This window comes from Neolamprologus brichardi, chromosome 14, assembly GCF_056152115.1.
Source record: "Neolamprologus brichardi isolate AB-2024 chromosome 14, ASM5615211v1, whole genome shotgun sequence".
In the NCBI taxonomy this organism is placed as follows: Eukaryota; Metazoa; Chordata; class Actinopteri; order Cichliformes; family Cichlidae; genus Neolamprologus; species Neolamprologus brichardi.
The window spans coordinates 28,118,346-28,133,341 of NC_142117.1; the positions used below are offsets into that span (position 1 = coordinate 28,118,346).

At 39.3% G+C, this 14,996-nt stretch overlaps 1 protein-coding gene across 1 annotated transcript in view; it reads left to right on the top strand.

Moving 5' to 3' along the window:
* The window catches only part of rtn4rl1b (reticulon 4 receptor-like 1b), a 146,209-nt gene extending 131,831 nt beyond the window's left edge, over positions 1-14,378 (top strand). The window contains exons 2-3 of the mRNA XM_006801555.3: positions 10,868-11,319; positions 11,611-14,378. Coding sequence (XP_006801618.2) covers positions 10,868-11,319; positions 11,611-12,504 — 1,346 coding nt within the window. The 3' untranslated portion in view covers positions 12,505-14,378. The remainder of the gene's footprint in view (positions 1-10,867; positions 11,320-11,610) is intronic.
* The last annotated feature ends 618 nt before the right edge of the window (positions 14,379-14,996 follow it).

Sequence of the window (14,996 nt, forward strand, 5' to 3'; positions counted from 1 at the left end):
GAAGTGGCTAGCGAGTGTGTTTATCTTATGGGTGGAAGGAACAAGCTATGGCTTACCTTTTAACAGTTTCTTTCTTGTTTTTTGTCCTTTTCTACATTTGCTTTTTTAACCCTTTAAAGCCGGTCGGAACGGGCACGCTCCGTTTTGCATAACTATTTTTAAATCTCGGTAGCACTGCAACCGCGTAAGCTAGCGCAATAATTTTTTTTGCATATGAAACCAGAGGAGTTGTACTTACATCATATGCCATCAGCTTGTCCTCGGTCACGGTTTCCTTCCACATATAGCTTTGCAAAAATTGCATAAAAAGCACTTGCAGCAACAAAAACATAATGTTCCAGAAACACACTTTGCCGATCTGATCAGCTGTTTGTAACACTTCCTACGTTGGAATAGACGTCAGCGCGAACTATCGCATGTCCGCCATGACCTGCCCGAAACCGGAAGTGATGTCATTTTCGCGGAAATGTAGTTTTTTTACCTTCAGGGCCTCATGAGCCTATACTGGTGTTTTTAAAGGTTATGTTTGACTTTATGACTTTCTGTGTCGTTTCTGGGATGCTTACAAGTCAAATTGCACTGCTGGAAATAGTTTATTTTGATGCATATGCTGTTTTTTTGCAAATTTGCACTATAATATTTATTTTCATTTTTCCTGCTATATATAAAAATTGGTGTATTTCAAAAATAAAACTATGAAGACACTCAAAATAAATTTTCTGTGGTGGGAAACTATTTTGTGCAACTTTTTTGTATTTACAGTTTTGAGGGATAAGCCTCTTAAATTTCTCTAACTAGAAATATATGTTAAAAAAACAAAAACGATTTTCAATTTTTTTGTAGTTTATTGCACTTTTTTTCAATTTATGTAATTACTATGCACTTAATGCATACATATTATTAAAATTTGGGCTATAATGGTTGTATTGATGTATAGCAACTTGAAATGCTCCCAAAAATGGCTCTACAACATGTAAAAATATAATATAAGCTCTGGTGGACTTGGTTCTATGGTAGGTCTTAAAGGGTTAATTAGATGGTGACTTTGACAGCGTCCTGTTTTTGGTATTTTAATGGTCACACCCACAAATATGTGAAATGTTGAGGAAAACCAAGGGTTTAAGCAGCTTTTTAGGATATTCCTTCTGCTGCAACAAGGCACTGGCTTTCTCTACTGAATTCTGGGTGTTTACAATTGTATTCGCTAACTTCTAAAACAGGCTGCTTTTTTAAACTTACTCGCATTGAGCGTTTGGCACTCTAAATGCGGAATTTGAATGGAGTTTTCATTTGCTTACTTGCTCATTTGTTCATTTGTGTTAATTTGTAAACCTAACACAGTTGACCTGTATCAATTTATGTACTTCATGAGAGTGAGCACCTGCACTTTCATTTGTACACTGTGTGTACACAGCACTTAATATAGTGTGCGGTACACTCATGCTTGTATTGCGTACCACGTCTGCCTCTAGATCGTCTTTCAGCTCTGACTTCCACCGTGTTTGTCCTCGCAGCTGTTGGTCATCTTTTGAACATATGAACCACATTGAATTGTTGTTCCCTGTGCAGGCTTTTTTTTTTTAAACTTTATTTCTATCTAAAACTGTTAGCTAGTTAATTAAGACTCATGAAACTCGGTGTGTGTGTGTGTGTGTGTATGCCTCTATGTACATGGAGCACCAAACTCTCACCTGCTATGAATAATTGATCTGTTGAATCTAGGGCACATGAGGTTTGTATGCAAGAAGGCAGCTGCTGCAGCAGGAAGGTACCTTACGGTTTGTTTTAAAAGAAAAATGTAAGGGCTACCAGGATGTCGAGATTAGTGAACTAGAAAATGGCACCGTTGTCTGTAGACATGGATCTATACTGACCTAATGACTCCAAAGTAGAGCTATGCAACTCTAAATCATTAATCAGAAAAAAAGCTTTTAGTGGCATGTACTGTAGCTGGAATGGGCTATGCAAAAAATATAAAAGGAGAGGTATTGTCATTTCTACAAGTGTCAGCATGGTGCAATCAATCACAACAATTGATGTAAAAAATCTGAAGGAAATTTTCAGGACTTGTAGAACAAAGGTTCTTGACAATTGGGAAAAAATGTCACAATGAACTCGATATTTGTTTATAAATAGCAATTTGATAGGTAAAAACAATCTCAATATTTGTCCGGTAAACACGAAATTATTCCTGTTAGTGTGACATTGTTAAGTCATCCAGTAAACTCACGTTACCTGTGCTAAGATTATAGTCTTTCAGCTGACAGGTATGTGAAATGAAGGGGAGTTTGATGTAAAACTCCAATCAGATTGAGGCAAATTGTAGGGTACATCACCGTGCTATTAGACTGATTGGAATGTTATAAATAATAGATTTTTATATTTTGTGTTGCTGTTTGAATTTGAAAATGAGAAAGAAATCACTTTTACTTTTGGCCCACACTGGTCATTCCGCTCTGCTTTTCTAAGCACTGTGTTAATTTATTAACTCCACGGGGAAATTTCAATACTTTGCATTCCCCTTCTAGAGAAACATCAAAGCACAGGGTCAGTTAAAGAGCATCAGCCCTGGAGCTGGTAATGACTCAATGCCTTGTTCAGTTTCTTCATTGGGGAGATGCTTGCTGACACAAGGCTTGTAAGCAAGTCCTCCGGTACACAGAGTAACTGCAAGTCCTGTAGACATGTTTTCCCATGTGCACTGGCACTCTTTAAAAACAACCTCCCACTTCTCCAATTACATCTTTCTTAAATTAGATGGAGTCGGCAGATTAACTTATTGTTCGAGACTCTTTTGTCATTTGCTCCTTCTCCATTTGCCGGCTCACTGTCACACAGTATCGCTACAGCCGAGTTGTCACTCTGACAAAGACATGCAATGATTGGCTATGCTGCACTCTGTCACTGACATACATGCGCATGATTGAACAAGACACAGCAACTGGACCAGCCAGGCTGACTGACATCCATCCAGTCAGCTGTTAGAAGCTATAAAGTCAGCAAAAAACTCTGCAAAGAATTATTGAGTGTGCGGCACAGGAAACTCGAAGGAGTGTTATAGAACCTGTGTATGCTAAGCTTTAATTGCTTGGTGCATTTATTTTTATCTATTTTATCTATTTGTTTAATCAAAGAGAAATCATAATTTAAATTAATTTAGATCCACTCTTCCAACTCAAAATATACTTACGATAATGAAAGAAAATTTGCAATAATGATATTTATGACAATGTTTTATCAGTGATTGCAGCTTGCAGCCTGCAGCATTGATTAGTGCAAACAAAATGAGGGGCGCTTTCCATCCTTCTTTTCCATTGAGCTGCTGTCATTGATGATGGACTAGCCTGTTCAAAGTGAGAATCTACTGCCACAATTTGCGAGCAGCAGCATTATAGTGCAATTGTAGTGATACAGCATTTATACAGTGACACAGCATAAGCCAAATAACAAAAGTTGCCAAGGTTGTGTTTTCAGCGGAAATTTTAAGTAAACACATAACTGCTTAACACTTTACTTTAATGAGGACAAAAGTGACTTAAAATAGTTGCACAATCTTGTCACATAATAAAACTAAGAAATGATACATGTTGTGTTTTGGGTCAAAGTTTTTAACTAGTGCCCAGTGCTCAAAGTGCCCCTTTATTATCATGTAACTACTTCAGTAATTTGCATCAACCTCCCTATTTCTCCAGCAAAGTTAGTAATTTATTTACTTTTGGATTGCACATCACCAGCTGTTAGTATCTCCTCAAATACCATCATAGCCTGGTTGTTCTCAGTGCTGTGTATTATCCTCAAATAGTGAAACAAGTTTGTTGTTTTCACCTTTAGCAGGAATAGTTTCCTTGCATATGTTGCAAAGTATTGTTTTCTTTTGAGTAGCTCCGTTTTTAGGTACAAAATCTGTATCGGAGACTGACATGTTCTCGATCTCGGACGTTCCTCGGTTTGTGTAGTTCCCCGTGGAACATAAGTACATAACGTCACTGTATCACCACTAATGCTTTGGTTATGTTTGTTTGCTTGCCTTTAGGAAAAATGTTAGGTGTGATCAAAACGTTTTGAGAGGAGATCAACTAGAATAAAAAAAACCCTTCAATTATTTCAGTTTGGCTGTTCTCACATTCAAGACCCTCTTCTTGGGCATGTCCAGACAACATCCAGTGTAACTGCTTTTCCAGATTGGTCCCACTGAGGCAAAAATCAAAAATAGCATCCAGTCCGGAAGTTTATGAGAATGTCATTTTTAGATTGAGGAACACACAAACAAAACAATGTGAGATTGGAAAATGTAAATCCAGTAATGCTGTTGATTGTTATGAATCTCTTCCCCACTGGCATTCATCTAGTATTACTTTCTGTTGTTCTTTTAATCATCCATTATATTATACCAAACCTCTCAGAGCTTTGTAAGACTGTTTTAGCTGATAAAATAACATAAGGTAAGAAGTACTACTTTAAGTAAACAAAAATATTTGATTCAGTTCACAGCAAATTTTACTTATATAGCACCAAATCACAACAACAGTTGTCTCAAGGCGCTGTTATATTATTCATTCTGTTATTACTAAAAACAAATTGCAATTGGCTTATTTACACATATTATCTCTGTGTGTTATTAAGAAAATTTTTGTTGTCTTATTAACAGTAAAAGCAATGGTGCAATATTTTTTGGTTTGGGTTTTTTGGTTATACTGGCTAACATCGTTGTTTATGACGACATGGTAAAGAAAACTTTAAATTAATTAAAAAGGTCTTCTTCTCTGGGATCTCATATGTACAGCTGTACTTTCATTCAGAAATAAAATTTCAGTATCTGAAGACTGAAGAGGTATAGATATCCATTCATATCCATTTATACTGCGAATCACACTGTAAAGATTTCTCTGCATTTGTAGAGTTAGAGCCTGTAAACACCTCTGAGAGCCACTATAAAGGATAATTATTAGCCACTCCACCAACGGGAATTGTGTTATAAATGCTATCACTTTAATAGAACTACAGTTTGTGAACTACATATGGATATGCTTTGGATGATTTATATAGGTTTGGCAGAACCGTTAATTTAGTTTGGGCAGTGCAGTGCAATATCGCCACAGGGAGTGCAATATATTTGAATCATTTTGCTTTGTGCTGTCGTGATAAATGAAAGTAGTTGGTGGCTGATAGTGTTGCTGTCAACAGTCGTGATTTTTGGCTAGTGTAAGAATACGCATGGATGGTGTGTACGTGCTGTATGCATGCATAAGTGTATGTATGCATTTGCAGCTGTGCATACATGCATGATGTATGGCATCAGTGGATTTTTAAGAGAATAATCTGAAGGTGTGAAGTGTAAAAGAGCAGGAGGTACAGATGCTGTTTAGAGTCCAAGCGGAATTAACTCTTAAGTCAGTTAATTAACATGTTGGTATTAAACATCTGTGGATAGCTCAGCCATCAGCCTTGCTCCTCTTTGCCTGGCTTCTTCAGCATCTCCAAATTCCATCTTTGAAATACACAAACTTTATATACTCAAACACTCTCCACAAATCTTTTCCGTTAGTCTATACATGCGCTGTAAGATGTCGCTTGTTTAGAGGAGTTATTTTTAGGACCTCTGAACTGAGAAACACTGTTGTCACTCGTACAATGTCTGCTTACTTTATGTTTAACTTCCCTTTGGTTTGTCTGCTCCTTTTTTATGTGCTGGTGTGCTGTGTAGCATCTAACCAACATTCTCAGTTGCAGCCGTCTGCAGCAGGGAGTAAGAGTAAGAGAGGCCTCTGTCATTGTTTTATAGATCTATCAAGGGCCACACAACTGACCTGCCAGTACTGTTAACAATACCAAACAGCCATAATATAGCACTTGGCAAGTTATAAATATCAGTCAAGTGGGAAATACAATGGTCTGTATAACCCTGACATAACTTGGCAGCTTGTGCCAGCCTGCTATGTGACTGGGCTTCAGTTCTCACCTGCTCTCTATACTTTTACTGTTTTTCTCTCTTGGCAGGGATGTAATCAGAAACATGAAGCCATTCTGTCCCTTGAAAAGAAGCCAAGCAGACAGAAGAGTGATCAAATTATAATTAATGTGCAGGAAGTGGTCACACTGTGGAAGACTGTTGACAGCTTACAGCTTCACAGCACACACTGTGCTGATATGCATGGAACAAATCACAGGAATAAAACATGGAAAAGAACAACCAAATGTAAATCAACAGCAAGAGCCCTGCTGCTCTGAAAAACAACTTGTGGAATTTAACTTAGTCCTCTGAATATTTTATGAAGATCCCGACACTCCTAAAGTCTCATTATATGAAGTGATGAGGTGAATTAAGGTAAAAACTAATTGATTTCCTGCATAAAATCTTATGCAGTTAATATTCTCCTCACACACAGACAGGAAAAGATCCCTCAGTTTGTTGATACCTCTCCACCAGAGGATTATCATGGCGATACTCTGTATTTCTGCAACAAAAAAAAACAATTTTATTTATGCTACATTTCTAAAAGGTCTGCAGCATTGTCACTGTTCTCACCCATTTTTATTTCATTCACCAGAAGAATAGTCATGCAACCTTATGAGGCAATATTGCCTGCAGTGGGGTCGGGAAATGGCAAACGAGACAAAATCTATAACATTTTGCAGTCAACTGTAAAATAGAGAAAAAAAACAAATATTCCCCGGCAAGTGTTGTCGGTCATAGCTGTTGGCAGGGGCGTTCATGTGTGAGTTTGCTGTTCAGTCAGAGAATAATGGCAGTAATCAGTGCTTTTAACAAGTCAACAGAGAAATACTTTAAAAATGCTAATGAGAAAGAGCTTGAGTGAAAGTATAATTTTTGTGCCATTACGGCTGTTTCTTTTCCTTGAACAGTAAATACTTGCATGTGTGCTTTTGTTCCAACATTGCTAATTAAAATAAATATGCAATCACTGACCCACACTGAAAATGTCAGGAGCTGACGTTCTGCTTGCTATGAAAGGCTTATGTAAGTTAATACGAAGAGAAACGATTGAACGCAAAAACACAATTTAAAGAGGTTAAGTTTCACTGCGGCCTTGTGTCTTAAGACTCTTGTTAAAATTGTTTAATGTTTGCATGTCAAACCATCTAGGAAAAACACACACACATATATAAGAAGATGTGATCATTTATTCAACAGTCCAGTGCACTGACTTATAATTATTGACCACTGTATGCATGACCATGATTGCAAACATGTTTTGAGTGCTAAGTGAGCTGAGACATTATTTAGAACCAGCCAATAGTAGAGGCAAAAACACCAGAGAGCTTATCAGGGTCTTTGGAGAGACACAGGAAATTGAGTTTGTCCAGTCTAATGATGGGCAGAGTCTCACGGCTTTACAGACGTACCATTTCTCTCCTATTAGCAAAGATGTGTTATTCATGAGGGCAAAGCTAGTGTGAACTACGTTTCATTGATATTCTACACAGTCACTTCTCATTGTCTGGCAAGGGACCCGTGCCATTCTGTTTTATTCATTCATTTATCTTTTTCTATTTCTAACCCTCAAAAAAAAAAAAAAAAAAGGAACTTGATGATGACGATGGTCAAGGGGTCAAAAGTGATTGTCTCTGTAAAGAGCTATCGATACCTTTTCTCATCAGTGGGAAACTTTATGGGAAAACTGGAAGGTGAAAGACCTGTGATGCAAAGTGAAGTGTTAATAGACAGGCCAGACTCCTACCAGAAATAGCCGTGCTTTTTCCTTTTCCAAAAACACATTATCTCTCTTTCAGAGCTTCGCCTTTTTTCTGCCAAATTCCAATAGGCACTATTGGCATATATATGCACTGTCATGCCCAAAAGCTATTTATATAATACAATATGAGCTGGAAGGCTTATTGTGTGAGCACACAATGCAGTTATGATAAACACTAATTTTTTTACATTTAACGTCAGCATTCCCACATAATGCTTATTTGTTCCTCTGTGCTGAACACCAGTCTCCCTATTGAAAATCTCTATAAGCAAGAGTAATTCAGCCTTTTATGCTTGTCATGCTGACATGATCTGCCATGTCGCTGAACCGGCTACACGTGTTATCTGATGTGGCATTGTGTGAATCAGTCCCCGTGTGCAATTATATTTCCATCTGTATTTCACGTAGCGTTTAGTGGCGCAAGTACAATGCATGTAGAGATCACTGAGCTGGCAGGTATTAAAGTCTCCAGCGGAAATAGTGGAGATGCACGTTACGGCGGCTGCAAAACAAAGCACAAATGCCCTGAGCGTAACTGGAAACACTGAAAAAGGTGTTTGGAGCTCCCCAGAACCTAAATATGCATGGAGAACAGATTATGTCAGATTGTTTCACCATCAAAAGGGCATCCACATTATACAGTATGTTCATGTAATTTAAAGCCTCATCTGGGCTGACATTAAAACATTTTATTCATAGGGGAGGAATAAACATTGCACCTTTTTCTGCAAAGTGGTAAAGAAATAAAGAAACATCCATTTTAGGGCAGGGTAAAGAATCTATTACTTTGTCCTGACAAGCTGAGGAGAGTGAGAGGCGAGGAGGCGCATCCTTATGTGTCCAACATGATTAGCAGATTACTGATTCAAATTGTCTCCCTATCAAGGCAGCATCTACATTCTCATCACCTCGCTTTCCCCGTGTATCAGACTTATCACTGTCTTTGGACTGCTCAGACAATTTAGCTGAAGACATGCATGAAGTAAGGTGTTAATGGAAATAGTTTAAGGCCTCAGAAAATAGTTATTTGAGTGATAAGATCGGTTTTATGAAAAATAGAATCCCTTGGATGAATTCCTGCAGCGAGCCTAGTGAAATAAGTATCTAATCTGAGAACGAATATAAAAGCATTAGAAGGATGACATTTGTTTTATTGTGTGCGTTCTTCCTCAAAATGTGTCTTCTGTAAAGGTCAATTTACTAATAAAATGTGACACCCATACCAAATGAAATGATTAGAAGGCCGCATCTCAAGTTTGCGCTTGTTCCTGCGTAATGCAAATTTTCCTGAAAGCGTGGCTGGAGAATTTACTGTGTCTTGTCTTATTTGTCTGATAAATAAAGCAAGCCTTTATGTTCCCAATGGTAATGCAAAACATTTTCACCTATTTACTCGGTCAGCGGGTGCCACGCTTGATACATGGCCACAGAAATGGAAAGTAGAGAGAAAAAATTGAGGTATAAAAAAAGCCTGCAGAGTGACAAATAAGTGTAACAGTTCTCTTGTTTGTTATTGATTTTGTTAAAAATCCGGTAGCCCTGATGCAGGTCATGACAGTAACATCACAAGTCTAAAAAAAGATTAGGTTTGTTGAAGTTATCTCACGGCATGTCTCGGTCTCTAAAATTATATTCGCCTGTATACCAGCACACAGAAACACGCTCTTACACTCAACCTTTTGACTGTGTTCAGCTGTGAAGAATCACCTCATTTAGTGAGCACATTTCTGGTTCAGGAGGATGCATGCATTTCCATTGTTGCCCAGTGGCAGAGCTTAACAAATAGGATTAGATCCGTGCCCGAGAGAGCACACTTGTGTTCAGGTGACACACCGCTCCATGCTTCGGCTCTGCAACTAGACACAGAGAATTACTGTTAAAGGTCAGTGGAGTCAGACGCTGAATGTCACAGCTTAGCCACAGTTTGGCAAGAAAATACATTCAGATAAATAGCCCCGTCTCTAGGTGGAGAGTAATTCTGCCCCTGAATTTCCAGCATAAAAGACCCAGGATTATAGGGTGAGTTAAAAGCATCGAAGCAACAGAGGCATATCGATTAGAGGCAGTGAATCACAGCTCCACTATGCTGTGAATAATAAACTGGGTAGAAGACAGCCAGGGGTTTTCAGATGGAACCTTCATGACAGGCTGTGAGTTGTGTTCATTTTAGATGAGACCACGGATAAGTCACATCTCCCATCTCAAGGATTGCAGGAATCATGTCACTGATCAGAAAGCGCCCCAGAGTAGCTTACTACAAGTTTAAATAAGCATTCCACACCCCATTTAACAACACAAAGTGACTGATCACAGCCTGCGCTCGATGCAAAGAAATGCCAGTGGACTCAGCAAAGGGAGTGGACTCTTGATAGCATATCTCCCAAAGGTGGGAGAGAATTGGAAAGCGTCATTTCAGAACTAGCTGCATATGTGTCGAATCAGAGAAGTGTTGCACCAGAGATTCAGTCAGCTTCACTGAGGCATCTTGTGACTCAGTGGAGCAGGTGTTATTGTTTGCCGTCTTTAATAGACTCCTCATTGCGGGCCTAAACAAACTTATCTGATTTGGGCTGCAAACTGTGAGCGAGAAGGTCCATATGCGTACACACTCAGTGCCACGAGTGAAGCAATCAGAGAGCTGATGTAAGCGCAGTGTTAAAACAAAGCACATAATGGACTTGGGATGAGCTACGCATGTCTTTGACTGGCACAGAAACAAGATGGTGAAACAGTGGAAAAATCACAGATTCTGTGTTATTTTTTCGTTGCCTGTGTTGTATAACTTCAATATGATGCTAATTTTTACGCAGACAACTGGTGTGGATATAGAGATAGCAATGTTTGTCTGTTTGAATGACCAGCCTTTTGGTCCACGATGAAATATGACAAGCAGTATGTTGTAGATTGCCAGCCATTTATTCTACAGATATATTAAAGGTCGAAACGGGACCTTTACTGTCTTGCTGAAAAATATAATGTGATTACAGTATTGCATTACTTTGTAATGGTTTACACCCAAAGCTGATGGTTTTATATGCAGTATTTAAGTTTTTTAAGTACTGAACTAAATACAGAGGTTCTAAGTCACAAGTTGCAGTTATTTAATTTTTCCTTGTTGTGTTTCTTTGTACGTGTGTGTGTTCTAACTGCAGGCTGTGGACTGGAGTTCCTGCTGGTTCTCTGTGGGCTTGAGTTTTCTTGGTCCTGCCCCCGTCACTGTATCTGCTACACTGCACCCAGCACCGTCTCCTGTCAAGCCCACAACTTCCTGTCGGTACCTGATGGAATTCCTCCCGACAGCGAGCGCATCTTCTTACAGAACAATAAGATCCATCGCTTGCTACGAGGACACTTCAGCGCCAACACCGTCACTCTCTGGATCTACTCCAACAATATCACGTACATTGAGCCATCGACCTTTCATGGCTTCACATTGCTGGAGGAGCTGGATCTAGGAGATAACCGCCACTTGCGGTCGTTGGCTGAAGACACTTTTCATGGGCTGAGTCGGCTCAACGCACTTCACTTGTACCGTTGTGGACTCGGTTCACTTCCAAATAACATTTTCCAAGGTCTCAGAAATCTTCAGTATCTCTACTTGCAGGTATACTTTGTACACAATTTGTCTTTTACATGTTCATTTCTTTATCACTAAGACTACTAATGCTGTTCATTTTATATAAATGCACTCAAACACAACCCACACAGAGTAATCATGCGATGTCAAGACTTTGATGCGTCAACTAAATGACAAGCTAATCTTGCATTGGTAGGGTTAGGAATGCTCTAATTGAGTAACAGGGGGCTTACTCTCTGAGACACTTGAATTTGAAAAGATGATAACATATTGATGAAACTTCTTCATGAAGATTTGTATTTCCATGTGTCTTTCCAGGATAACCACCTGAAGTACCTGCAGGATGACACATTTATGGATCTCCACAACCTGAGCCACTTATTCCTGCATGGAAACCGTTTGTGGAGCCTTAACCAGAACACCTTCAGAGGTCTGCGAGCCTTGGACCGTTTGCTTCTGCACCAAAACCAGATAGAGTGGGTTGACCGTTTGGCCTTCCATGACCTAAAACGTCTCACCACCCTCTACCTGTTTAACAACTCCCTGATAGAGCTGTCTGGACATTGCCTAGACACGCTGCCTGCCCTGGAATACCTACGTCTTAATGACAATCCTTGGTCATGTGACTGCAAGGCCCTGTCATTATGGGAGTGGTTAAAACGATTCAGAGGTTCAACATCTTCCGTTGGTTGCCAGTCACCAGTTGATATGGTTGGGAAAGACCTCAAGGAGCTCCGAAAGGAGGACTTCCCCAACTGTTCACCAACCGTTCCAAGCTCAGAATCCAGGGCCCAGACTAACAATTTATCTGGGACAGTGAATCCATCTATGAATCGTGGAGTAGCACTGGGTTCCGGAGGGCAGACCAACATAGTGCATCCCTCAAGGCCTGGCCGTTCTCGAAACTGCACAAAGCCTCGTAACAGGGTGAGCAAAGGGAAAGGTGACAATGAGGTTCACCATTCAAAGGAGGTCATGGCAGACAAAGAAGATTCCTCCCCAGATTTCACAGAGGGGGGAAAACATGACCACACATCCCCAGATGGCACAGTCACAAGAAGAAAGCACAAGTGTACTCCCCGGACCACTGTTCGCCCCCCTAGTGGGGTTCAACAAGCCAACAATAGGGCAACCTTATCCCAGTCTTTACTACATGCCAACGCCCTCTTTGTGGCCTTGATAGTGACAAATACTGACTACATTCTCCGCTGACCTTCAGAGGGTTTAGGCAATGCTAATCACAAAAAATAAGTCCTCAGATCCTCTCTTGCTCCTGCACTACAAAGGCCTGAGTGTCTTTTTATGTATGTGTGTGAATTGATTATATGTGTAAACGTAGTGTAGGGAGCTTACCTGTTCAAACTGAAACAGGTATCAAAGCATCAAACATCAACAAGAGCAAAACTCACAGCACAAAAATGGGAGATACTGAGAATGATAGGTGACATGACAGGTAAATGCAGACCAAGCTTGCACTGCCAACACCAATATGATTTAATCACTGTACGTATTTGTGTCTTATACATTTTAAGTTTCCTTTTAAGTAAGCTGGAGTTCTAACAACCACAATTTGGTGAAAAGAGAACAAAGAATATCGTGGAGCTTGCAGGGTAAAACTTGTTAGCTAGTTGGCTCTGAAATGGATAAGACAGGTCTTCAAGTGCCCCATTGAGCTTTATGTTTGAGTATAAATGCGAAGGCAATGAACCTCCAGTATAAGTTTTATCTTACTCTCATCCCATCTGACAAATGTGTTTTTCTGTTCCATCCTTCGCCAACAACAGGTCCAAACAATTCGATGTGTTTATCATAAACAAAGAGGTAAAGTGTAAGCATGGCAATAAATTGTGAGTCGATATGAAACACAGGGATTTGCCATTCTCACTACCAAGTGAAAATCTATAGCCACAGATGTTTTTATGGCCATAAAAAGTGCAACCAGTAAGCTCATACACAATACAAAGCCGTAACAAATTCTAACAACTTCTCTCTACATAATGCTGGGGTTTTTTTTTCAGGTAATATACCTTCTGCCTAACAGCATTTCTACACAACTCTTTCTGACACCTTAGTTTACACCACTTCTCTCTTTTTGTGCAACTGAAGACTAAGCTGCTAATTGTTTCAAGATGATAAGGACTGCCATCCGCTGTTTTCATTCGCTTGGAAAGCACTGCGCGTCTCTGGGAGATCAAGCTGTGAATAATGAAGAGTTTGTCTATATCTTGTGTCAGATGTTGTTCATTTTATTTTATTTTTTCCTAAGACACGAAAAGGACCTAGAAATGGATCCCCGCTGCAGGGCCCACAGGAGCCTTTGAGGTCAAGGGTCAAATGGGGGCTTCTCTGTTTCCCAGTGAGGATGTGTTAAATGATCCCTCTCGAGTGAGGACATCCTTGCCTCATTGAGAATATGAGGAACACATTTTTTGGAATCGCTTACCTTCAAAGGACACAACACAACTCTGGAGAAAAAAATGTGTGCTTACATTAAACGACTCTTGCGATTAATAAGTGTTTAAAAAGAACAATTTGAATGGAGCATGGCGAAACTAGGATCATGCGGTGACTGATGCGATTGTTCATGGATGTAGGGATCTAAGAGCAAGACAATCGCGTCTGAAGTAACAAGAGGATGGAGTAAAACGCAGATTGGAGATGGACTATTACAGGACATGCTGTACCGCTGGAGCTGTTGTGCCTGCCTAAAAAAAAAAGTACTGATAAGACAGTGTCCATATCAGTAACGTGAACTGTACCAGTAACAATGGAGACGGGAGGACTTCTCGCAGTGCTGATATTAATCATTTACTGTATTACTATGACAAAAAAAAAACAAAAAAAAAACAATATCAGTGACATCAATGATGATAACAGGGTTTCTCACTCCTCCTGTCAGGAGGAGTATTTACATTTTTTATTTTCTGGTGACTTGTTTATTTTTCATGGTATATTTTTAGAACCTCTTATTTGTTAATGCACAATTCCTCACCTCCTCTTTCTTGTTCTGCCGTATGTCTATTAATCATTCTTTTTTCTTTCTTTGCCATAATTAAATTGTTGAGTAAGTTATCATCAAAGAACAACAGTACAAAAATGTTTATAAAGATATTAAAATCTATATCTTCTTATGTCTACCTCTGCAGTCTGCGCCTGTTTATTTATTTGCAGTTAAGACTTGGCTTGTTTGGATGAAGTTAATTTTATGCTTAATCCCCCTTTCTTGGCTTTTTCCTTTTAATTTGTTTAAAGCAGAAATTGATTGTGTCAGCAAATTTAGCGTTTTCCTCACCCCACTTACCACTCTGTCTATGCTGCGCTTTGCAATGTGTCTTCCTTGATCAGGCACTACTGGCTAAACTCTAGCCTCTAACTACTAGCTCTCTTCTGTCTGTAAACACTAATGATTGGTATACAGTATATGAATGTACAGAATAAATATTAACCTGTTATAGGATTGACAGGTGGAGGGAAAGTGTGGCTAACTTCCTGACAAAAGGAAAAAAAGAAAAATTCCGATATGACATTCAGACTGTAATGTAATAGACTACAGTTCAATAAATCATATCAGAGCATTAGGGATATTAATGAATGTGTCTCGTAGAATCTGTAGCTATTGCAGGTTATCATTATTATTAGTGGGCCTATAGAATAGAGCTTCTATTTCCTCTCTAAATTCCTCTCACTGTGATAGAAATTGATCC